Raw genomic sequence first — 25,505 nt, 5'->3', positions numbered from 1 at the left:
GATGTGAAGCAAAAAAGGAGACAGAATGACTGAGCCCTCTATTTAAGTTAGTTCCCTTGTTGTATCACAGCAGGAAGAGAGAAAGGTAGATGGATTGGCTGTTCAGCACTTATACAGAAAAAACTGAAGTGCTTAGTATAGCCAAGAACATTCTTATTTGCTGTTACTAATCCCCTGGAGATTGATGCAGTTAACTATAAAAGCATTTTGGAAATCAAAACATAATGCAGTAATGCAACTCGTATGTATTGCAGGGTGAAATTAAGGATGATTTAGCAATACTAAAATTGGATTTTCCATTTGACACAGCTAAACAAATACCTAACCCAATTTCTGAAGCTAAGCCTAAGCTCTAAGAGTTTTTTAAAGTGTAGCAGTAGTAAAAGCAAAAAACATCATGAGATCTATGCCACTGATATAGACACTAGTGGCAACTAGTAGTAGTTTAAAAAAGCAATTTTAGAACTTAAAAAAGAACCCAAGTGTTTGGTTTATTATGGGACTTTAAGTAAAATCTCCTGCATGAAACTCTTTCTGAACATTTAAAGTTTCCTCAGAAATTCTATTAAGTAATTACAATAGAAACTGATTTGATTTGTATGTTATTTTATTATGAAGCCTTCTATAATTGTCAGGCTGGGACAGCAAGCCTACACCCCACAGCATCCTTATCTAGAAGGTGATTATGCTTTGGGATGTAGACTTGGTTTTAGGTAGTTTTTACAATTTGACATTTAAAAAATTACAAAAATAGATATAAAATATCTTTGGATTATAACTTTTTACTGGGTATCAGCTGATGTGAGTTGTCTGTAGTGTTTGTTTTTGGAACAGAATTCAAATATTCCAGCCAAACTCATTTGTTTTACAAAATATGAATAAACCTTTCACCCTATCTGCTCTTGCGGAAGTGCCCAGACCAACCCTGTGTTCAGTGGGCTCTCCAAAATAACATCGACGTGACAGCCAGCTGGTAGCACAGCAACCAGCAGTTTGTGTGAGTAAAGAATCATAAGGGTGCTCCACTGTCTAAAGACAGTTCACACTATTGGGTAAAGGAAGTACCTGCACAAGCATACTTGCACAGGTCAAAGGAGGGCATTGAGTTATTAAATGCCTTTCAATGAGTGAGCAAAATTGGATGATCACCAGTACACATTGGATACACTGGCTGACTGCAGTGGCTAGAGAAGGAACATAGAATAGGAAAAAAAAGACCATTTATAGGCTCCCCACAGTATATCATATGGTCAAATGTATGTGTTCATCCATAGCTGGGCCTTTCCCAGATTGTTGTCACAGACATTGAAGTGCAAAATTGTATAGGATGACTTTGTATGCTGTAGCATTTAAAAGATTTTATTCAATGAAACTAAGGGATCCAATTCTGTTCCAGCAAATCTGACCCATAAAGACATGGACTGCCATGCCTGGTATGGACAAACTCACATGCATGAGTTTTGACCTCAGCACCACTAAACACCTTTGTGTTAGATGAACTAAAATGCTGACTGGCCCCAGGTCTCCTCATTCGTCACAAGTGCCTGACCTCACTAATGTTCTTAATGGGCAAATCGCCACAGACCTGTTTTTTTTTTTTAATCTAATGAGTAATATTAGTTCCATATTAGTAATTTTAATTCCATGAGTAATATGGGATGGAATAAATCTGGAACAGAATGTTCAACCAGCACATATGGGGGTCATGATCAGGCCATGTAGTGTATGTGGGGCCACAAACTACACTAATATAGATAGACCTCACTATGGCAATCTTCCACTAAGCCAGAGAAACACTGTAACATTCACAACCTTCCATTTTCTAGAAGAAAGTGATCACACGGAATGGTGGAAACCATGGACCTCTCGCCCTTCTGGTGAGTAAACACATTTGGCTGACTTATCAGCTTTTTAGTTTATAATTACAGGATCCTACATATTTGCAGACACCATGAGTGAAAAGTTTAAGCATACCTGCTCATCCTTAAAAACCTTTTTTTTTTATTTTAAAAATAATAAATCATAAAAGGATCATTTAGAATAGCACAAATGGAATCCTACTGCAGCCATGAAAAGTGTTTCACACTTCAACATACATGCAAAGAAAGGTGTGTGTGTGTGTGTGTGTGTGTGTGTGTGTGTGTGTGTGTGTGTGTGTGTGTGTGTGTGTGTGTGAATAGTCTGGGACACCTGTGGGTATCGCCTCTTTGAAAGTGACAGTGAAGAAGAGGAGGGTGAAGTGGACAGCAAAATAGAAGAAGAATCTGTGATGAAAAAGAAATCTGCTCTTCAGGTTAGAAATAGCAGTATGAAACAGAACTAGAAGCTAGAGAGGACCACACACAAATTTATATTATTAAAAATTATGTTTCTCCTCATTTTGCCTTCATAGTTGGCATATGAAGCTTGGTCAGCAGGGTCCAAGGCTGCTCTTAAGACCCATAAGAAGGAGGAGGTTCAACTGATGAGAGAAGAGAAGAGAGAACTGTGCAATGAACAGAGTACAGTCACATAAACACATATACAGTGTGATTTTCTGATATGATTATTATACAGTATGTATTGTATTTTAGCAAATGTGTGTTTGCTCTGGTCAGGGTGATCTTTTACTTTAAATTGTATATAAGTTAAAAATGTACTTTTTATTAGTTCTTTAAAATGTTCTTTTTCAATGCATTATTCTATATTGTACTTTATGTAACTGGCATAAATAAAAATCTGAAAACATATTGTTATGTACAGGCACAGAAAGTTTCATGTCAAGTGATGGTGAGATAGAAGATTCCAGTCTTGAACCAAAGGAGGAAGAGAAAGGTACCATTTGTTTTGGCTCATAAAGACTTTCTGTGAAATGAAATGTATTCAGGCCTAACTGTCTTTACTGTATGCAACTTATGCCGATTTGACCCCTTTTTGCAGTTTTTCCTGAGCTGCATATTTCAATCACAGGAATATAAGACATTTGGAATTCAAATACACAGATCAGCTATAATATTAAAACAGCATTATATTATGACCTATTAATATACTATTTGTTTTGTTACTATTCTATCATAGCCAGCATTAACTGCAGTTTGTGCTAAAGTATTGATTCTGTTGGATTGCACATTGAGCCTTGGGTGCCCATGACCTGCTGTATTGGAGATGCTCTGGCTCAGTTGTCTATCACTATTTGCCTCTTTTCAAAGTCGCATAGATACTTAAACTTGCCCATTTTACCTGCTTCCAACACATCAACTTCGAGAAATAACTGTCTACCCCTTGACAAGTGCCATTGTAACAACATACACAGCACCTGTCAGTAGTTTCAGTTAATGTAGTAGTTATGTCTAATCAGTGTAGTTAAAAAAGCAATGAAGAATTTGATTATAATGTCAAGCACAAGCCTGATTCTTTTAAATGGCGTGATTATAAAATATTCTTTTATTTTTGTCTCACAGCTAAACTATCCGAGCGGATTATTGATGGTTTGAAGTTTAGCTTGGTCTTCATTTGGTCACTTATTGATGATATAACTGCGGCTTTGAACTCATTCTGTAAGGACAATTTGGATATCTCGAAGGTGTTACGCTTGGAAAGGGCACTGCTAAGCCAGCAACAGAACAAGGTACATGATTAATGTCGTTTTGAAAAAATACGCTAATAAATATATTTAAAAAAAAAAATAAAAGATTGATTTCAGTCATTGCTTGATAGCGATATAGATACAGCTTTTCTGTAACACACTCTTGTAAAACAGTAGTCTAATTGCACTTCATTCATTTTCTTTATTCCCCTCTGTGTCTGTCTTTAGGGTAAAGATGTGTCCCATGAAAGTATTCATAAATATTACCAGAACCACCTGTCAAGACAGAACACACAAACACTGTTGGATGAGGAGATAATTACAAGCGCCAGCTCACCACCACCATTGCCTATCATGCCTCATGGCTATGCCCAACTAAGGAGTGCCAATTCCAAACTCTCCTGGAACAGCAGTCTATCCAGGTGACCTTGTCTTGCTTCTTAGGAATGTTACCAAATTATTCTGATCGAAACAAATACAGGTTACAGATCTGGATGAAATGTGTGTGCATAATGACTGGAATCCTGCTGGATAAAACAAAAAAAGTTGCACAAGTGTGAGTTTTTTACTTTCATGCCTTAAAAACCATAAGTATGGAACTCAAGGGAAGGACTGGCATCATTAAGCAAAACTTCCAACCTTAACTACAGATCTAAAACGATACAAAAATCTTTAGGCCTGTGGATCTCTGCTTGTTTCTGAAGCTGGGAACTTCAATTATTACAATGTTGAATTTTCACATCAACTTGGTTCATTTTTATGTGGTAAAATATTAAAGCATACCAAAGGATTTTCATGCAAGTGATATGTGAGTTAACTGTCCTCTCATTAGTCAGAGTGTGGTTATTTATCCTCCAGGGTTTGGCTTATAGTGGTCATTCATCAGTCTGTCCCAAGGGACTGTTGTAAACTTTTTCCAGAGAAGACCAGGAGATTTGGATATCCTTGTGCGTACTGGCACGGGCGCTGCAGTCATCAAGTCTGACTTAAAGTTGTAATACATTGTAAATATACACATTTTAGGGGCAATCCCATCAGATAGAGACAAAACACTCGGGTGACAATCAAAGCATGAAAGATTGTAACAGCCCCACACAAGATCCTGGACTTTCACCCACCCTTAATCCCATTAACATAACAGTCTTTCTTAGACCCCTTCATTATCATAGCAACAAGTTCACCTCTAATGCTTGGCATTCCTTCTTGACTCAGACCTTGAAACCCATTGCCACCTTGAACAATGGGACAAATGGCACAAAGAGACAGATGATAACCTGAGTTATCTTGCCCTTTCCTTTCATATTAATGAGATACACGAACCACAAGACTAATGTAAAGTTTGAATTTAACTAGCATTGTAACTTGAGTGGGCTTCTACATGATCCACACAAATATGCTAAAACTAAAAGGAAATAAAACAATGACTTAAAATTATTTTCCCACATGACCAACAAACTCACCTGTATAATAATGCATGACAGGAATTGCATTACATAGAATGAGTGAGTTTGTTGGTCCCCTGGGTCAGATTGCTTCGGAGTTGTTTTTTATAAAGATTTATTATAAACATCAATTTTAATGAAATAGCAATTAGAACTTTGACTATTTCAACATCCACTACCTCAACTGGATATTGCACAGCACATATTTCATACAGTGAATTACACTATAATAACACACAATTGCACACAGTTTTTTTTTTTCATAATAGTTATATTGTTTTGCCACTGATCTGTATTCTGTTATTATACAGTATTTGTATATATTTTCCCCTTTCTATATAGTTCTATTCTAGAATAAGAAATAATTTTTTTCTTATAATTTTTAGTCAATTTTTGTTCCATTTTGATTCTATTTGTGACACCCATATTTTAAAAAGCTTTTCAAGCATTTCATTGCAGGTAGTATTGCACTATGTACTATGCCGTAGATAAACGTTCTGATCTTTCTGAAACATATAGTAACAAACCCCAAAACGGAATTAAATTGGATAAAATATTATTACATATCTGATAATTATAAACATATACCAAATTTTGTAAAAACATTTTTTTGAAACATAGTTACGGCCATTGGAGTTCTAGAGAGTAGTCTCTACTAGGGTAAAGGATCAATAAAAATTAATTTTAGGAAGAATTTCTAGGGGGTTTTGGGGCATTTTAAAATGGCTTTACAATCAGCCTTGTTTTAAATAATTTAGATGATTTAAATGATAATGTTAATGAAAAGGAAAGTCTATTTTCAGACAAATCTATTGTAATCTACCACATCAGACCATGATTTATCAACAAAATTTTATTGGTGCTTGTGCCCCATTAAAAATGTTCCATAGAAGATCCTGTTTAGCTCATTACTCAGTCACATTATGTACAAGATAGAATGCTAGACTGGAAAGTTACACTAGATAGGTGGCTCAAGATAGCACTTTAGTCCAGACCATGGCCAGATGAAATTTATTTTACATAAAAAAAATTGTTAAGGATAAAAAATATTAAATAACACTAAAACATTAATAAACAGTTCATTATATACCGTAGCTAGTAATGTCTCATTTGTAAATATTTTCTATTCCTGTTTCTTTACATTTGTTTTTTTTAGCTGTCAGACTGATGAGACCATGCTAATGTCACGGCAGCCAACTCTCAATGATGACCTTGATGATGCCACCTCTTTAGTGTCTCCCAAAACTGAACTCTCCTCTGAACAGCGACGTCAGAAACTTTGTAGATCGGCCAATGTAGACATAGTTTCATTTGATCAAGCGGACCTTCTGCTGGAGTAGGATTTACTATTGATATTTCCTAGATTTTCGGAGTATACGTTGTTTAATAAATATTTCTCATATTAGTTTTTTACTACTATTATTATTCTATTATTCTTTCATCTTATCTTATCATTCTCTCTGAAGCACCGAAGAGCCACATACTATATGGGAAGAGAATCAAGAAGCAGATGACAAAATGAACAGTGAATGGCAGGATGGGAAAGAGGATGAGAGAGAAGAAAGGGAGGACAAGCAAGAAGATGAGCAATTTGAGAAGAAATATGAATTGCTTAAGTCAGCATCACTGGAGTCGTTGGTCATGGAGGTGGAAAGCGAGAGTATTTCAGAACCTCATCCACTTACTCAGGAGACCAGAGCTCTCACTGCCAGTGAACTGCTGCTTAACAAGTGAGATCAAACTATTCAGCTATTATATTTGATTATGTAAAGTATTATTTTTGATTATATAAACTATAATCAAACTAGTATTTATCAAGAAACAGATAAAGATGCACATGCAGGTAAAAAAAGCTTTATTAATCAAGCTTGCAGACAAAACAATAAAAATTTAAAACATGAGACAGAGATAAGGTATTTCAATACAAGATCCAAAACAAAGGAAGCTGTGACTACATCTATGGTTTGGTAACTTTGCAAGACAAATGACTGAGTCCTTATATACAGTCCTGTGCAAGAAATAGAGTTCATGATCAGTAATAAAGTGAGTTGTTTGTGAGGTAAATGTTAATCAAGCATCGCGTTAGTTCTGGCAGGCCACGTCTTCAAGCGTGCATCAGCTGTTAATCAGCTGTCCACGACGCGCACCAATCCGGTTAAGACATCCATATTACCCGACCATTTAAATTCCCATTCATAGAGCCGCTCTAGCGCTTCGCTGCTGCCGCGATTTAAACTCCCTCCTCCAACCCCAACTCCACCATGACGGAACCCGTGTTCGTTGTACCAGTTTACATCATAAATCTCCACATATTTTTTTCTCTCTCTCCCCCTCTCTCTCTAATTATTTAATTATTTATTTATCCATTCATTCATTTATTACTTTCCAAAAACACGTAAGCGAGCATATCTAATACTATGCATGATTAGTGGTTCTGTTATACGGAGGTCTATTCTATTTTCTAGTCGCTGCTCTCCCCACTCTGTCCATGCATGCGCATAGACGGGAGCGTGGATTCTTGCCCAGAACAGAACCATACCGCCAACACTAACTGTACTGTATGCATATCATCTAATAAATTCTCTTTTGACAAAGTGGTCCTGACAGAAAGTTTATTAGAATTCATAAGACACAAGAATAACTGAAGTTACATAAAGAACCAGTTCAAAATTTTGGACCCCTTTGATTCCTAATACTGTGTAAATACCTAGATGATCAAAAACTGTTTATGATTTGTTACAATAGTGATAGTTGTTCATGAGCCTCCTGAGCACTTAAGTTGCCCACAGGTCCTGCACATTCTTTGCATTTTCAGCATGTACTACATATTTGAGCCTTTTCTAACAGGCTATGTGATTTTGAGTCTCATCTTTTTTTTTACACTTAGGACAACTAAACAACTATTACAAAAGGTGCAAACAATCACTGATGCTCAAAAAGTAACATGATTGGTTGTACACTGTTGAAAAGGTTGATAGGTGTAAATTTGTTGTTTTGTTAGACTTTTTTTTTTCACCTTTTTTTTTTTTTTTTTTTTTTTTTTGTACTGCTCTTCAAAATCTGATATATAAAGATATTTACGGTCCCAGAAAATTTTGCACTATCATTGTGTTTATATACTGTTTTACAAAAGTTTACATCCTCTCCCTAAATGTGTCATGATTTGATATTGTCACATCTGACAATCTATTGTCTAGTTGTATTTTTTTACAGTGCATCAGTGTATCAAGCAATTCATGAAAACATACCCAAACCCCAAAAGTATGTTCCAGATTCCAGAAATTGATGAGTCGGATAAGTTTTACCTCTCGATTCCGCGGTTCCTGCAGCTCTTCTTTGCCCTTTATAACACCATGGTCTCGCAGTCAGAGATGCTCTGCTACTTCGTCATCATTCTAAATCACATGGTGTCTGCCTCGCTGCTCACGCTCTTCCTCCCCATACTCATCTTTCTCTGGGCTATGCTCTCTGTTCCTCGGCCCACTAAGCGATTCTGGATGACTGCCATCATCTACACTGAGGTCAGTGCAAGGCTATGGTGTTCCCTTTCATGGGTCACTGGGTTTTATGTAGAAATATGGAATGGTTCACCGAGGACCTCAAATGCTTAATTTTTATGCTAGTTTCTTTTGTTTTTGTAAATATGCACCCTTGTTAACATAGGATCTCATTAGCTACTATGTACTTTACCGTTTAGTGTATGCACTTTAGAAGATTATCTTCTCAAATAAGTATTTTTCACACTTGGAACAGTTAAACCCTGGTTTAATAATCTTCCTTCCATATTTGTGGTGTCAACAACCATGATTGGATAAATAAAGTGTGCATCTATTTAAGTTTGTTGCATAGTTAAGCAGGCAGACATTGATATTTGATATTATGACATTAGTGTCTTTGTTTCCATGCTACAGCTCATTCTTCCATGATGCTCAGTGTTTTGCCACTTGATGCTACCTAGCTGTTTTTGTTATTTGTTGCTTTGTCCTGGTTTTTACATAAAATGGGGCATGCACTGTTCAATTTCTGATTAGGTGTTTGTTGTTAAGCAAACACCAAAACGTTTTACACTGTGCACGTTTGGCACCACAATGCGAAGTTAATATTACAAAAGCACTGCTAACTATGCTTGGGTTTGATAACCCAGGTAAAAAGAGGTGCTAACCCTGCTTCTAAATTTCAAGTGTGACACATTCATCTATCTGAGTTAAAAACTGGGTTTAGAACTGCAATAAACCAGAGTTATGTGTAGTGTTAAAAGCCCTGTCAAATTCTACAATTCCATCAGAGATGCCCTTAAGTAGTAGTTTCTTTGATCCTATGTGCTTAGAATGTGTGTTGAAAGAGCTGTACAATATATGATAGTCTGAAAAAAGTCTCTAGTTTTATTGCTTGTTCTGTAATATTTGTTTATGAGCTGAGGTAAGACTCTCTATGGCTTGTTCTATAGCAATATTAAACCATCTAAACACCCTCTTAATTTTTTCTCTCAGCTTACAGTGGTAGTGAAGTACTTCTTCCAGTTTGGCTTCTTTCCTTGGACTACCTCGGCATATCGTGGCATTAATGCGGAGAGGCCGTTTGCTCTGCCGAACATCATAGGAGTGGAAAAGAAAGATGGCTATGTTCTGTTTGATCTTATTCAGCTGCTTGCTCTTTTCTTCCATCGTTCCATCCTCAAGGTGTTGAAGGCAGTGTGTGTGTGTGTGTGTGTGTGTGTGTGTGTGTGTGTGTGTGTGTGTGTGTGTATATATATATATATATATATATATATATATATATATATATATATATATATATATATATATATATAAATAATCTGTATTTATTATAAATAACTATTATAACTATTATAAATAATAAATTACATACATACAAAGTAGAAGAACAATTTTTTAAAACATATTACAACATTACATTAAATTTTACACTATCAAGTACATTTTCAGGAACCTGCTTATAGAATAAATTTTCCTTCATTTTATACATTTTCTATTGTTGTATAATAATAATGAAAACAATGACACTAAAATAACTTATTATTTAAGTTTTATATAATTATAGGATTATATAATGATAAAAAATACTAATGAATCTTTGTATACACACGGCAACATCTCAATCAATTTTATTAGGAAACCAGTTCTATACGTTTTTGACTGATTCTCTCAAAGTTCTAAGTAAAAATGATTAATTAATAATCAGCATTGTAAATCATTAACACTACAATTTCTCAACAAAAGGCATTGGCATTATTTGCAAGATATTAAAGCACATTATGAAAAATAATTTCTGACATGATACTTCAAGCAGGAGTGTAGGCTAGGTTGTCTTTTTTTTTATATCATTAAGCCTTTAAGATTTGACTTTAAGAAAACCTATATACTAGAATGTCAAATCAAGTTAAAATCACTAAAGAAAGTAATCATGTGAGAGCTACAACAATACCAATTTACTTACATTTGCAGCCACAGTTGTTTGATTGTCTGTCTTACACTTTCTGTGAGTTGAAAGGCTTCAGAAAATATGAAGTAATTTTCTGTAAAGGAACATAGTAAGCATCAATGCGCCATGTTTTTCACAGTGCATTGTGGGATTTTTTTGTGAACAAACTTTCCAGTCTACTGGAATGATTTTGTGATTAAGACTAGTAATTAAGACTATATAAGACATTATATTTCTGACCACTTTTAAATTGTAATAAATTATGCTTGCCATATAGATAATTCCAAAGCCCTTCCGTCTGATGCTTTCATGCACTCTTTTAATAAGTAGGTAAACTAGTCATGTCTGTAGATAATTCTGTGATTAGATCATTGCTAGTCAGTGAAACACTCCTTTTTATAGACCCTCATTTGTGTCTTTCAGAATACAATATTGTGTGTGGGTATGTGTCATAAATTAAAAGGTATGAGCAAGGCAGAAGATGCCTACAGAAGATGTTAGAGACTGAAAAAATATGTTTGTCTGTGTTTTTTGCAGTGTCATGGTCTCTGGGACAACAAAGAGGTAGAGATGCCTGATTTCCTTAAGAAACTGAAAAAGAAAGCAGCAAAAAACAGGCTAAGTGGAGCAGAAAAAGGAGAAAAGGGAGATAGAAAAAGACGACTTGGTTTCTTGCCACTCCAGACCTCCACTGCTAAGCTATTTTTCAGAAGAAAAGAAGATTCTGAAAGCCATGGTGCGTAATTGTGTGTGTAATATTAGATGCATTAAAGCATGTATAAGCACTCCTATTACTGAAGGTAGGAACCCTATTGTTATTTTACCTTCTTCTTCTTCTTCTACTGGCAAAGTTATTTATAGCAGCTGTAGAACCATAGAACTGTCCAAATAAGAGGTTGTGAATTTTGGTGAATTGAAGAGAGTCTAAGGAACGTTCTGAGAAAATTGGGTTCTGTCAATGTGATAGTGTCACTATTGTAACAAATTTGGGCCTAATTTGGAAATATTTTTATGGTCATAATTTTTGAAATGTGCTTCAAAAATTTAAAAGCCAGACAACCCCTACATTTTCCTGGGTTAACATGATTTCAACACACACTATGACACCAATTTCTACCTTTTTGTCCACTCATCACCAACCTTTTTCAAGTCAAGAGTCAAGAAGCTTTTATTGTCATTTCAACCATATATAGTTGTTGCAGTACACAGTGAAATGAGACAACGTTTTTCAAGGACCATGGTGCAACACAAAACAAAGCCAGAGCTAAGGACTTAGTAAGTTATTCCTAGCTACCTACAGTGCAACTGTGCAACCTGGTGCAAACAGTGCAGGACAAGACAGCCAAGACAGTGCGGGACAAAAGACAGTGCAAACAAAAAATTACAAGACAATACACAAAAGACAATAAACAGAAACAGCGCCGACCAGTGTAAATACTGTATGTTCAGACAATATTACGTGTGCAGAAATAGTGAAATGAACACAGTGTTATCTGGCAAAACAGCAATCAACTAACTGGAATGTCAGACTCACTGATGGGGGTGGGGAATGTGTGCCTCCTCTCTCCCTCCTGAAGTCCATGATGAGCTCTTTTGTTTTGTTGGTGTTGAGGAGCAGGTTGTTGTCGACACACCATACTGCCAGATGCTGTACTCCTTTCCTGTAGGCTGTATCATCATTGTTGGTGACGAGGTCAATCACAGTGGTGTTGTCAGCAAACATGATTATGGAATTAGATCCATAATCCAGGGACAGCAGGAGGTGTTGATGCCTAGATCCCCAAGCTTGGTGATTAGCTTAGAATAGGTGACAGTATTAAATGCTGAGCTAAAGTCCACAAACAGCATTCGTGCATATGTTATTATTGTCCAGATATGTGAGCACAGATTGCAGCACTGAGGAGTCTGCATCCTCTGTGCTCCTATTGCTCCAGTAGGCAAACTGATGTGGGTCCAATGTGTGTGAAAGGCAGTTCTGTAAGTGTGCCAGGACCAGTTGCTGTCAGCACTTCATGATAATGGGTGTGAGTGCTACTGGGCGGTAGTTGTTCAGGCACATCAGGTTGGAGTGTTTCACAACTGGGACAGTGGAGGTGAATTTAACCTTCCTGTTTTCCTCAGGACAATTTTGACCTCTGCTGGAAACTTAATGTGTCATAACTTGGGTTTTCTTCCACATATTTGCCTGAAATTTACCAGGATTGTTCCAAATTAAGAACTTTGCAAGTAAAATTAATTTTGTCTATTTTCATTGAACTTATGTGTTCGTAAAATCAGTACTTTCCTCCTCAAGTCATCCAGGGTCAGTTGGACCCGGCCACATTTAGTGGGGCAATAGGTTACACTTTTGCCCTTTTCAGCATAATGAACATACATACAGACACAAAAATGCACACATAAAATGTCCACTAACACACGCACCCAAAACACACACTCACACAACACACACACAGGCATTGGCATTGCATTTCATTAGGCCTCCAGAAAAAACAAAAGCTACTCAATTGTAAATATTTCACACTTGTATGCATTTGTCCAGCTGGGGGCAATATCTTCTCTACCAACAAGCTTTACACAGACACACACACATTCACACACACACACACACACACACACACACACACACACAGACAAAATAGACATTACAAGTGTAAAATGTTCACAAATGTAAGGCTGATCACCCAGAATGGTGATAATTGTATAATCTTTGATTTATAAGCATTCAAGACAATTTGACCAGGAAAAAACAGGTTTTATTATTTGCTGACATTAAAAATGGTCAAAATGGTTTCAAAAAATCTCCTGGCTTTGAAATATACTTGTAATTGTGCATCAGCTTTTGTGCCTCTATAGTGAAAATAATTCAAAATTTCTGTTTTTTTTTTTACTAGAAAATGAGGCATTAATGAGGTTTATTATACCAAATATTACAAAATATTTTTGCAAAATATATGTTAATATGTTGGAAATGTTTTTTTTCTTTTTTGAAAAAAAAGAGGCTACCATATATACTTTAAATTTTTTTACATCCATTTTTTTATAAGCAGTCAAAACAGACAAGGTCAACTTGACTTGGCGCTCCTAATTTGCATAGGAATGCAGGAAAGGAAAACCGGAGGGTTAAAGCATGTTTGCACAGTTGCTAGGGTGAGGAACAGGTTGAAGATGTTCATAAAACATAAGACAAAAGTTCATAAGACATGCCCAGGGATGCCGTCTGGTCCGGCAGCCTTGCGTGAGTTTATGGTTCTCTTTAGGGTTCCAGAGGGTCTGGTTTTAGTGGCCATCTCTCTGTTGTTACTGTTGAAGTTGGCCTAAATTAATTTAGCTTGCTCAGGGATGAGATGTCTATGGTTAATGGGGGACGTAGTTAGGCTTATAGACGCTGATGGCCTGGATACCCTGCCACATGCCTCTGGGGTTGGAGATAAAGAAGTGAGTCTCTACCTTTAGCTTATAGCAGTACTTGGCCATTTTGATGCCTCAATTTTGCCCTGGCCTTGGCCTTTTTGATGCCCCAGGTTTGCTCTGGGTGTGTTATAGACCTGTGCATCGCCTGATCTGTGCTATGGGCCTGCACCAGGAGCCGTACCTCCTTGTTCATCCATGGCTTCTGATTTGAGTATTTGGTGATCTGTTTCTGGGTAGTAACACTGTCAGTAGTGGTGTTAATCTAATCGAGCACAGAGGAAGTGTAAATATCAATCCATGTTAGAGGCACAAGTCACCTGAGAGGCAAACAAATTCTATTCAGTATGTTGAAACCTGTCCTGAAGTACAGATTATTTGATGGCCACACTTTGATGGCCATTATTGTAGGCTTCACACATTGGATGACTGGTGAGTACTGAGGGATGAGAAACAAAGAAAGGTCGTCTGACTTTCCCAGGTGGGGGAGAGGGGTTGCAGTGTAGGCTCCAGTGGTGTTTATAAACATAGTCCAAAGTTTTGTTTCCTCTTGTATCGCAGGAAATGTGTTGGTGAAATTTAAGTGGTGAGTCTTTAAGTTTGAGTGATTAAAATGACCAGCAACTATATAGGCAGACTCCAGGTAAGCAGTCTGCAGTTTGCTAATGGCTGCATAAAGTCTTGTTCATAGCAAACTTGGCATTAGCATTTGGGGGGATATACACTGCGGTAACAATAGTGGAGGTGAACTCCCTTGGTAGATAAAAAGGTCTATGTTAAACCATGAGAAATTCAAGTTTAACTGGGCAGTGTCTCCTTATAATGACAGAGTTTGTACACCAGGTTTTTGTTAATATAAATGCACAATTCTCTGTCTCTGGTCTTACCGGATTCGTCTGTTCTGTCTGCCTGGAGTGTGTGGCATCCGACTAGCTTGATAGCATTGTCAGGTATGCCGCCGTTGAGCCATGTTTTAGTGAAAGTCACTACAGTCCATAGGTCTCTTACTGTTTTTGGTGAAGTCAAATGTCATCCATTTTGTTCACCAGGGACCACACATTAGTGAGGAAAGCATGAAAGCTTGAAAGCTTTGAGACCATTTGTGATTAAAAAGAGTACACAGATAAATAGGTGAGAAATCTGGACTGATTTGAAGATCTGCTGCATCTGAATATGAATTCCAACTGGTGCAGTTATCAGAAATTAGTTGAATGGCATTGTGTGTAATACAGGAATCTGTTGGGCAAAGACAATAGGAAATAGACAAACCTGTTGATTCAAGAGGTTCAGAGCAGATTTTTCTCGTATGGCTCTTGGCTGGGGATTGGGTAGTCATCATATGATTAGGAGAACTATATGGAGTATGCAGTTATGGACATGACTGGCATCAGTTACACTGTTGAAAATTATATGCCAAAGAATATTTTTGATTGAATTAATAATCCTTGTGCATGTAAATATGTTAAAATATACATTGTTTTAGATAACATATTTATAACATGGTACTGTAGATATTAGTTAATAAGGACTGTAAATTAACTCAATTAAACCTGCAGTATATTATGCTAAAAATATGGCATTCTTTTGAAGATCCAGTCAACAGAATGAAAAGCATTATAATTATGCTAGTTATAGTCTCTCCATAAATATTTACAAGGGTTCCAGCCTGTGATCTGGTCACACCACTCAAAGACTTTCACATACACTTTTCTTAAAACGTCTCTGATGTCTTGGCTATGTGTTTTGGTCATCATGTCCAGTCAGCTAGATAATATAAGAATGGGCAATCGATACCAACAGGATTCACCTATGGTCAATTTCAGGAGCTGAAATTACAGGTGCCAGGCAGGATAGGTTGGGTGCAGTTGTGATATACTATATTGAAAGCAGACAGGAGAATAAAAACAGGTATACAAAGCAGAACTGAATTAGTAAACCATGAGACAATGAACAAGCCATGAGACAGAACTCAAACATGAGAACAAAGGTTTAGCACATCAGGTAAATATACTTCACATTGTGTCAGTGTTTGGAGTTTGTTTATATAGTGTACATAGCATTACTGAAAACAGGTGTCCATGATCCAAAGTCAGGTGAGCTGGGATGTTCTAATGGGGCACTGTGCTATAGAACGGAGTCCTGAGTGGCTATACTTGTAGACTGCGGTGGTTTTTGGGAGATAGGGTTTGTCACTGGTATTGACATGATTGCTTGTCTAAATGTAATATTCCAGGAGATTGTCACGAAAAGCAGGCGAGTGTGGATGGAAGTACAGACAATTTATTTTAAAAACTGCAACACAAAAACAACCAAGACAGGCTGTAGGACACATGACAAACACAACACAACAAGACAAGTTTGACAATGAAAGATACGGAAACCAGAAATGATTTAATATTCTTAAATAAGAGTACTAATGAATAGTAACATGAAACATGTTTGAGTGATCAGTGACATGTGATCAGTGAAATTTGGCATAACCTTGACAGGGAATGTTGCAGTTTAATGCAAAAATAACCTAATCCGTTTAGGTTATGTCTGCAACCTAATAAAATAAGGATGTAAACTAGTCTAAATTCTTTCTGAATACAAAAGGAAAAAAAAGCTTTGCATCTGCATATGAACAGTTATTCTTACTAATCACCTTACTGATTATTTTTGACTGACATGATGACATTTTCATTTTTATTTATTCATTTAGCAGACTCTTTTATCCAAAGTGACTTACGAATGAGAAAATACAACAAAGCTATATGTCATGCCTTATGCCTTGTTGAGCAGGCACAACCCAGCATCAGTTGTTAATTGACCAAAATTCATGTACAAGGTCTTGTACATGAACATCAAGGCCATGATTTGATTCAGGTGGCAACAGGAAACCAGTGTAAGAAAATGAAGAGGGGTTGATTTGTAGAACGTAGGTTCTTTTGGGCTGGTTGAAAACACATCTTGTTAGACATCTTGTTAGACAGCACATTCCCTTATTATCAAACACGAACTGAGTAAAAACTGTTGCAGAAATGTGTATTATAATATGTTAAGTGACTCCAAACCTTACTAAGACATGATTCATGTTTTTTTCTATATATAAACATTTCACATCACAGTACAATATCCAACATCTTCACATAGTTCAAAAAGCTTATCTATGGGATGGTCAACTTTGTTTTAATTGGAACTTATGCTAGATTTATTGAATCGTATTAATGTTGCTGGTATATTTTCAACAGATGTAAGCCGGTTGAAACAAAATCAGCCAAAGAAGAGGAAACCCCATTCCAGAGTACCTTTGTCCAGAAAAGAACAGTTCAGAAAGCTGGTTAGAGAAAAAATGCTTGACGCTAAGACTGCTATCATAGAAATGTGAGTGAAGTCTAGCATAATTTAAAAAAAGAAGATAAACTTCAAAAATTCACTCAAGCTAGCAGTATTGCATCATTTACTTTTGGGATTATTTGCCATATACTGGGAAGTTGTTTATACTTTCAGTTAGTGTTGGTGTTCTATTACATACAGTATAAGTAAGGTATGTGTGAATCAGTGATTTTGTTCCTAATTTTGACTTGCTGTCTAATATTATAAAAAAAACTCTTACAGTATTCTTTGTAAAATAATTTTTCTTTTGTTAATTATTTACTTAATCATACACATTTTACCAAAGATGACTATATCTCTGTTAAATATATTGACTGGAGTTTAACTCCAAGCTTTATTGCTTTATTTGTATATTAAAAGCACACAGTTTTACAGGGCTTCAACAAGCTTTCCAACAAGCTTTCTTTTTTGTTTTTCTAGAGCTCTACATGTGTACTTACCTATCAGACAGTTTTTCTATGACATCATTCATCCTGACTACAGCCCTGTATGTGATGTATATGCCCTGATGTTCTTGATTGACGTTGTGAACTTTATCATCATCATCTTCGGCTACTGGGCTTTTGGGGTAAGGCTGACAATTTTCTAAATTTTCTTTAACATTTCTATTTTCATTTCTTTAATTGTCTATACACTCATTCTTGTGTTTAAATAGAAACATACAGCAGCAGCTGATATCACTGAATCCTTGTCTGAGGACCAAGTACCTGAGGCCTTCCTTGTTATGCTTCTCATCCAATTTGCAACTATGGTTGTTGACCGGGCTCTCTACCTGAGGAAAACTTTGTTAGGAAAGTGTGTGTTTCAGGTGGTTTTAGTTTTTGGAATACACTTCTGGATGTTCTTCATACTCCCTGGCGTCACTGAGAGGTAAACAATTGCTCAGTGATAGTCACAAATTTGTGCAAAACTTGCAAAAAAAATGCTTTTATGCTGTGCTCATGCCTGGCTTTCTGTAGCAGCTGTCTGTGGAAGAGTTTACAATATTGTCTAAAAATGTAATTTTTTCATTAACCATCATACAAAAACTTCCACATAGGGTCTTTAATTTTATAATAAAATTTTAGTTCACATAAAACCCATACAGTTGGGGTCATTAGTTTACATTTGCTTTGCAGAATCATTTTTTTACAACTTACTATTTAATTTAATGGTCTTATGTTTTTTCATTTACTACAGCTCTTCAGAAAATATATAAACATTTTTATACATTTACATAAATATGCCTTAGCCACTTAGCTACCACATCCACATGTATTGTGCTGTTGCCTCAGATTTATATTATTGAACTGTCCCCAGACCATATTTTCCAGGACTTAAGAGACTCTTAATTCGAACACTAGTATGACATTCCTGACAGTGTATGAGCAACTCAGTTGGACTTAGTGTGAAAAGATGGATCTCAAAAGCATATAGCTGCTGTTGAAAAGAGGCCAAATATGCAGATGATAGAAGGAATGTTGAGGACATGGTTAACTTCTCAGGACAACTGACATATGAGCAACTATCACATAGCATTAAGAATCAAGAGTGTATAAAGGTTTGAACTGTTTAATTTGGTAGATTCAGTTATTGTTGTTGTTTTTTGGATTATATGTAAACATGTTATGTAAAATAGCTTTTAAAATTAACATTTTGCAAATTCTGCAAGACTCTTTTTTTACCCAAAATGTGGTTAAATTAACCTGCATTTAACTTTAATATCTTTGTGCTTTGATGCTGTTCTTTAATGTAGAAATGAGTACTTTTGACTAGAATGTGTTTAAGTTAAATTGACTGTTTTTTGTTGCAGGAGATTTAACAGAAATCATGTTGCACAGCTGTGGTACTTTGTGAAGTGCATCTACTTTGGCTTGTCGGCATATCAGATCAAATGCGGCTACCCAAATCGAGTCCTGGGCAATTTCCTCACTAAAAACTACAACTACCTCAATCTATTTCTCTTCCAGGGGTTAGTGCTTTCACTATCAGTTACAAGCTAATACAAATTTAAATGGTTGTTGGACAGTTGAAGGAGAGTTTTTATTTAAAAAATAAGTAAATAAATAATAATATAATTAATTAACTGGACAGCAGTTGCAAGTACTAGAACATGATGTACAATATTACTGTAATTGGATACCAGATGCAGTGGTAGTAGTATTAGAAAGTGTGTATTAGAAAAGAGAAAACCAAAAAACAGAAGAAGACAAACTCAGTTCACAAAAGCACAGTCAATACCAGGAAAAATTGAAACAGCAAGAGAAATCCAAAAAGGCAAAAACAGGCCATGCATAGAAACATGTTTCTATGTGGTGAGTAGCTACATGCAGAAGGTTTAAATGTTCACAGAAGTGACCCAAGAGATTCAGTATTCTGGCCAGAGTTCCATCTGGTGAGTCAGAGGGGGAATTGTGGGGTAATTTATTACAGATTATCCCTTCCTAATAACATCTCCTGGTGTTCTTCTTGGCCGCCCTCTAGGTCTGGGTGATGGGCGGTCAGGGTGTGTTTGATGGAACTCAGAGTTCCAATAATTGAAAGTTCTAGAAAGTTGTTTGCGTTAAACCAGGATCTTTCTTTGGGTGTGTACTCCTGCCAAAAAATGACGTCTTGCAATCTCCTCCTCCTATGAGAATTTAGATGGTGCACGAGGTAGGCTTGCTCTCCATTCACTTCAGTGCATGGGGGTGAGATTGCAAGGGTGTTAATTTGCTGCTGAATCTTGAATGCAAAACTAGAGGCTGAGTTTCTTGCATGGAAGTTTGAGGTGGAGATTCATAGTTGAGAGCCACACCATCTGTCAATTTGGTATTGTGGATGGGGCCTTCTCCTGCGGTGGGCCTGAAACTGATGGTTGAGTATGGCCCACTGGAGTCAGAGGTGGCTGGTCTCCCATACCTCTCTACATCCATGAAACCACTCAATGATTGAGGGTACTTCTGTGGGCTCACCTGACCAGGGAAACCTGGGTGGTTGATAGCCTATGAAACACTGGAAAGGGTTTAGGCTGGTGGAGGAGTGAATCAAAGGGTTTTGGAGATATTTGCTATAAATGTAGTGTTCACAGCTGCAGTGAGCTTGTGATGAGAGGAATCCCTAGACTTTTACAGAATGCCTACCACACTCTAGATGTAAACTCTTCTGCTACTGTGGTTGAGAAATGTGAAAGTGAAGGAGTAGAGGAACCCTGACCATGAAATGTAAGTGCAGTCAGGGCAGAAGTAAAGGTCTGGCAGGTTTTTCTTTTTTTTTACCATTTTTTTTTCTTTTTTTTTACCATTTCTTATTTGTGCCTCTTTATCTTTATCTGCCTTGTTTGTTTTCCACTCATAGCTTCCGAATGGTTCCCTTTTTGACCGAACTGCGGGCTGTGATGGACTGGGTATGGACAGATACCACTCTCAGCTTGTCTAGTTGGATTTGTGTGGAAGACATATATGCCAACATATTCATTCTCAAGTGCTGGAGAGAGTCTGAGAAGGTAGAACAGTTTTTACACAAATGCATAATAGGCTATACAGAATTAAAGGCTATTAAACAACTTGATGCATATTTATGATTAGAGTTGTGAATGGTTGATTTAATATTCCCCTCGGTCTTTCCCCGCAGAAATACCCTCACATTCCTGGACAGAAAAAAAACAAAATGGTTAAATATGGTATGGGTGGTGTGATAATTTTTTCCCTCATCTGCATTGTCTGGTTTCCACTTCTCTTCATGTCTCTGGTCAAATCAGTAGCTGGAGTAACCAATCAACCGTTAGATGTTTCCATCCAGCTTAGCATATCAGGATATGAGGTTAAAGATTTGACATTGTTTTAATATTTTTTATCAAATCTATATTACTAAAGCCTTTACTCATTTATTTGTCTGTGTATTTTTACTTTTGTTTCAGCCTTTGTTTAGCATGAGTGCCCAAGAGCAGAATCTAATGCCTTTTTCTGAAGCTGCATACCAAAAGATGACAAATGTTTATGCCACTTACCCGGTAAAGTCATAAATAAAATGTTGTATAACAACTGTTGTATTCTTATAGTAATCTAAGTAATTTATCACTTTTTTGTGAGTTTGCCTTTGTTATGGAGATGTTAAAGCAAAATGTGTTCTTGATTCTTCAGGCTTTTAGACAATACAGAAGAATTTATCTGGCTACAGTTGTGGCCAAAGAAAATATTAATGGCTTACATGAATTCATGTAGGGGGCACGGTGGCTTAGTGGTTAGCATGTTCGCCTCACACCTCCAGGGTTGGGGGTTCGATTCCCGCCTCTGCCTTGTGTGTGTGGAGTTTGCATGTTCTCCTCGGGGGTTTCCTCCGGGTATTCCGGTTTCCCCCCCGCTCCAAAGACATGCATGGTAGGTTGATTGGCATCTCTGGAAAATTGTCCTTAGTGTGTGATTGCGTGAGTGAATGAGAGTGTGTGTGCCCTGCGATGGGTTGGCACTCCATCCAGGGTGTATCCTGCCTTGATGCCTGATGACGCCTGAGGCACAGGCTCCCCGTGACCCGAGGTAGTTTGGATAAGCGGTAGAAAATGAATGAATGAATGAGTTCCTGTAGACCATCAGAAGCTTTCTCATTTTGTTTTTTCACATTGTCACTCATGGAATTAATGAGACATATTTTATAATTCCTCCCAGTGGCCAGAGATGGCAAATTTGCTCTAAAAAATTTATTAAAATGTGCTAAAATAAACCAGTACTTAAATAAACCTCAGTGCTGCCTCAATACCTTTACTTCTTAGTTGACTAGATGGGGAATGTTTCAGAAGATGGAGTTGTATTTATGGTGTGAGAAAATGAGCTAATATATGTACTAGACATTCCATATTTGATTACTCTTGTTAACTTTTATCTCTTTTATCTTTTACACTTTCTCACCTCGACCAGTCTGCAATGCAGTTCATAGTAAACTACATGGCAGAGGACATAGTAATAGCAAAAGTTAAAAGTGATGCCAGTTTGCTGTGGAGCATCAGTCCAGCAAGCCATGAAGCCATGATCCATGAACTTAGCAATTCTTCACACATTTACATTACTATGCGCTGGACCATAACAAGGTACAGTATATGCACGCACAGAGATATAAATCCAAGATTTACACACACAAACATACCTCCCTTCTTGGCACCACCAGATATCTTCAACTTTTTTTTGTCTTATTGGCAGAAATGCATCCATTGCCATGAACGTAGAGACCATAGGTGAACACACTGTAAAGTATGAGGACAAAGATCTGCAACATAACCTTGTGCAAATGCTCAAAGGGACACGTACCAAACCAGTGTAAGTATTTTCACTCACAATTCTTTCCTTGTTTCTTTCTATTGCTTTCTTTTTATTCATGTTTTTTTCCTCATGCCCAACATATGTAACTTATGAACTATATTTCAAGCTTAAATCAAATATGCTCATCACCTTAGCATATTTCTTCATTTTTTTCTAAATTTAAACCCATACTAACATATACAACAGAGAATAACAGAGTGCAGAAATGTTTCAAATTGTATAGTAATGGATAAAACATAAAACACAACACAATAATGGAAAAGGTATACTAGTTATAACATACACAATATATAGCCATTCTGATAAACAAAACCTTATGGAGGAAGAGAAAAAAAGGAATACACTAAACTAAGGGGATATGTGCAGATATGTTAGGATATATTGAGATTTGCATGAAAATAGGACTTTATATTCATCCAATTTTTAAGCAGTTGTCCATTTTCTTATGCTTCTTGTGTTTGTTTTATTTTTAGGATAATTGAAAACCTGATGCCTAAATATATCCGAGGACCCTCGGGACCAGAAGCAAAAATGGCTCATAGACTTAATGTTGGCAAGTCATTCATGTTTTCATAAATACTGGGCACCAGAAATCATGTGATCTTGTGTGGTATTATTTTTTCATAGAACAATACTATCTTAAAAAAAGAAATCTAAGTATGTTATATACTTTGGAAATCAGTTCAGTTTGATCATGATGACACACACAGGATGTCCTGAGCATTATTTAAAAAAAAAGGAAAAGTCAGCCTAAAAGAGCTCATGAGACAACATATACCTGTGGACATTTTAAATCCCCCTCTATTCAGCTGTTGTTTAGTTGCTCAATAAATATTTTTGACTTTCAGCGCTGAGTTAAAATCTCAGATCAGTTCAGTCATTATGTAGCGAAGACGAAGGAATTATCTGTGAAGCTTCTGAATGAAGCAGATAGGAAGAAAAAACTGGAAAAGATTCTTAAAATATCAGCAAAGAACACTGTGAAATCCATTTCAGCAAAGTGGTAAAGTATAACACAACCCAGACACTACCCAGATTAGAACAAACTGGGCAAGAAAAGCAATTCTCAGAGAAGCTAGATCAGGTGAAATACTGTAGAGAACCTTCTCCATTTGAAAATGTATGCTCCAACAAGAATGAGCCAAAGAACATGGCAAAGAAAAACAATGGTGTGATTTTTGGAATGGCTGAATAAAACCCCAGACTTAGATCCTACTGAAATTCTGTGGCATAACCTGAAAATAACAAAAGTTGCAAATATTTGCATTGAGGAATACAAGAAAATGCCAAATGTCAAAATGTGCAAAGCTTATAGTGGCACATCTGAAACAACTCAAATCTGCAAAATGAATATTTACTCCCCCAGTAGCTTCTCAACTTAGCTGCATATAGTAGTGGAAATAATTCACCATGGTGATAATAATGTATTTTTTATCTATTGATGCAAATGTGTGCAATGACCTTCAGTTGTATTAAACTTCACAGAACATTCTGAACGCCCTGATGACCATAATTTGGTCTTCTTCCACCCCTTGTCCATCAAACTGAAACAAGCCAACAGTAGAAATGAGGGCAATGCGCCATACTGGTGGGTGGTGGAGGAGTGCAGTCCAGACCATCCAATAACCAGATGCCGGAACATTGAAATAGTGGTCTTCAATGATAAAGTCAGTCCATCCAGCCTGGGATTCTTAGCTGGATATGGGTAAGAAGGCTATTCTCTTTCTTTTGGCATAATAGATACATATATTACATGATAGTAATTATGATTCTTTTACATAACTCTTGTGTCTGATCTTTTTTAAATCTTGTATTTTCATTGATTTGATGTTTAGTATTTTTTTTTTACTTTTTGAATGAATTTTAATAAAAAAATTAAGAATTTATTCTTACATTTTGAATATATTATATATGTTAATAACTTTAATTTGTGGAATATTGGACAAAGCTACCTTAAATGCTTTTGAAGCATTCTTGAGGATATTCCTTGACATTCTTGACAACACTTTTTACTGATTTAGGCAGCATTCAAAAACAATTCCTTAACTTATTATGAAAATAAGTCATAAATTATTAGATGTAGATTAATGAATAAATGAATAGTTTTAATATTAAAGATTGGATTACATTAGCATGACAAAGAATGTTTAGCTTGAACTACATGCACACAGCAAATAGTATAAAATGTGCATAAGCTGTTTTTTGTTTTAAAAGAACACTGCAAAAAGTTACAAGTTGTCATTCTGTGTCTTGTGTGTTGTGCAGCATTGTGGGTCTGTACATGTCAGTGGTGTTGGTGATTGGTAAGTTTGTGCGTGAGTTCTTTAATGGAATATCTCGTTCCATCATGTTTGAGGAACTACCAAATGTGGACCGTGTGCTGAAACTGTGCACCGACATCTTCGTTGTTCGGGAGACTGGCGAGATGGAACTAGAAGAGCAACTGTTTGAGAAACTCATCTTTTTATACCGTTCACCTGAAACCATGATCAAAATGACCAGGGAAAAGAAAACAGACTAGTATTTCTTAGCTTCCTTTAAGTGATAATTGCTGTTTTTTTAATGTCCTACCAGAATTTTAATAGTGTTGTCTTGCTTTCCTAATTAAGTGCCCATTTAAATATTTCCTAAACTGCCCAATGCTATGTATTATCAGTCTTTACCACTTGAGCATGAAATTCTTTATACTTCCATTCTGCTTTATATTGTATATATGACACATACTGATGTGTCAGTAGGGTCAAAATTAGGGTACTGCAGGGCTTAAAGGCTGCAGGAGTGAAAACAACAGATCATAAATTTCTTTTGGTTTGCTGCAGAACCTCTTGATGCCAAAAATTAGTCTTTTAGGGAGATGTATTAAAATCCTTTCAGCCACATTTTCCTTAAGGAGAATTGACTTAAGCCCTGCCTTACTGTTTATAGTGCATGTGCCTATTTATATTTTATCCACATTTCACTGCAGCAGAAAAAAGGTGATTTCCGTTTTAATGTTATTCATGT

General features: G+C 36.4%; 1 protein-coding gene across 1 annotated transcript in view; it reads left to right on the top strand.

Annotated features, from left to right (window-relative positions):
• Positions 1-25,112, top strand: part of si:dkey-11f4.7 (piezo-type mechanosensitive ion channel component 2) — a 44,877-nt gene extending 19,765 nt beyond the window's left edge. The window contains exons 27-48 of the mRNA XM_060881346.1: positions 2,181-2,293; positions 2,393-2,501; positions 2,743-2,814; positions 3,441-3,607; positions 3,794-3,987; positions 6,164-6,343; positions 6,474-6,737; positions 8,270-8,528; positions 9,498-9,686; positions 10,987-11,185; positions 17,088-17,220; positions 17,653-17,800; positions 17,888-18,102; positions 19,025-19,183; positions 20,548-20,695; positions 20,824-21,012; positions 21,110-21,202; positions 22,104-22,273; positions 22,383-22,499; positions 22,976-23,055; positions 23,988-24,207; positions 24,768-25,112. Of these exons, the coding sequence (XP_060737329.1) occupies positions 2,181-2,293; positions 2,393-2,501; positions 2,743-2,814; positions 3,441-3,607; positions 3,794-3,987; positions 6,164-6,343; positions 6,474-6,737; positions 8,270-8,528; positions 9,498-9,686; positions 10,987-11,185; positions 17,088-17,220; positions 17,653-17,800; positions 17,888-18,102; positions 19,025-19,183; positions 20,548-20,695; positions 20,824-21,012; positions 21,110-21,202; positions 22,104-22,273; positions 22,383-22,499; positions 22,976-23,055; positions 23,988-24,207; positions 24,768-25,023 (3,674 nt within the window). The 3' untranslated portion in view covers positions 25,024-25,112. The remainder of the gene's footprint in view (positions 1-2,180; positions 2,294-2,392; positions 2,502-2,742; positions 2,815-3,440; positions 3,608-3,793; positions 3,988-6,163; positions 6,344-6,473; positions 6,738-8,269; positions 8,529-9,497; positions 9,687-10,986; positions 11,186-17,087; positions 17,221-17,652; positions 17,801-17,887; positions 18,103-19,024; positions 19,184-20,547; positions 20,696-20,823; positions 21,013-21,109; positions 21,203-22,103; positions 22,274-22,382; positions 22,500-22,975; positions 23,056-23,987; positions 24,208-24,767) is intronic.
• The last annotated feature ends 393 nt before the right edge of the window (positions 25,113-25,505 follow it).

Source organism: Tachysurus vachellii, chromosome 11 (assembly GCF_030014155.1).
Source record: "Tachysurus vachellii isolate PV-2020 chromosome 11, HZAU_Pvac_v1, whole genome shotgun sequence".
Taxonomy (NCBI): Eukaryota; Metazoa; Chordata; class Actinopteri; order Siluriformes; family Bagridae; genus Tachysurus; species Tachysurus vachellii.
The sequence above is the reverse complement of the archived record's forward strand: the minus strand, read 5'-3'. Positions and strand labels throughout refer to the sequence as shown.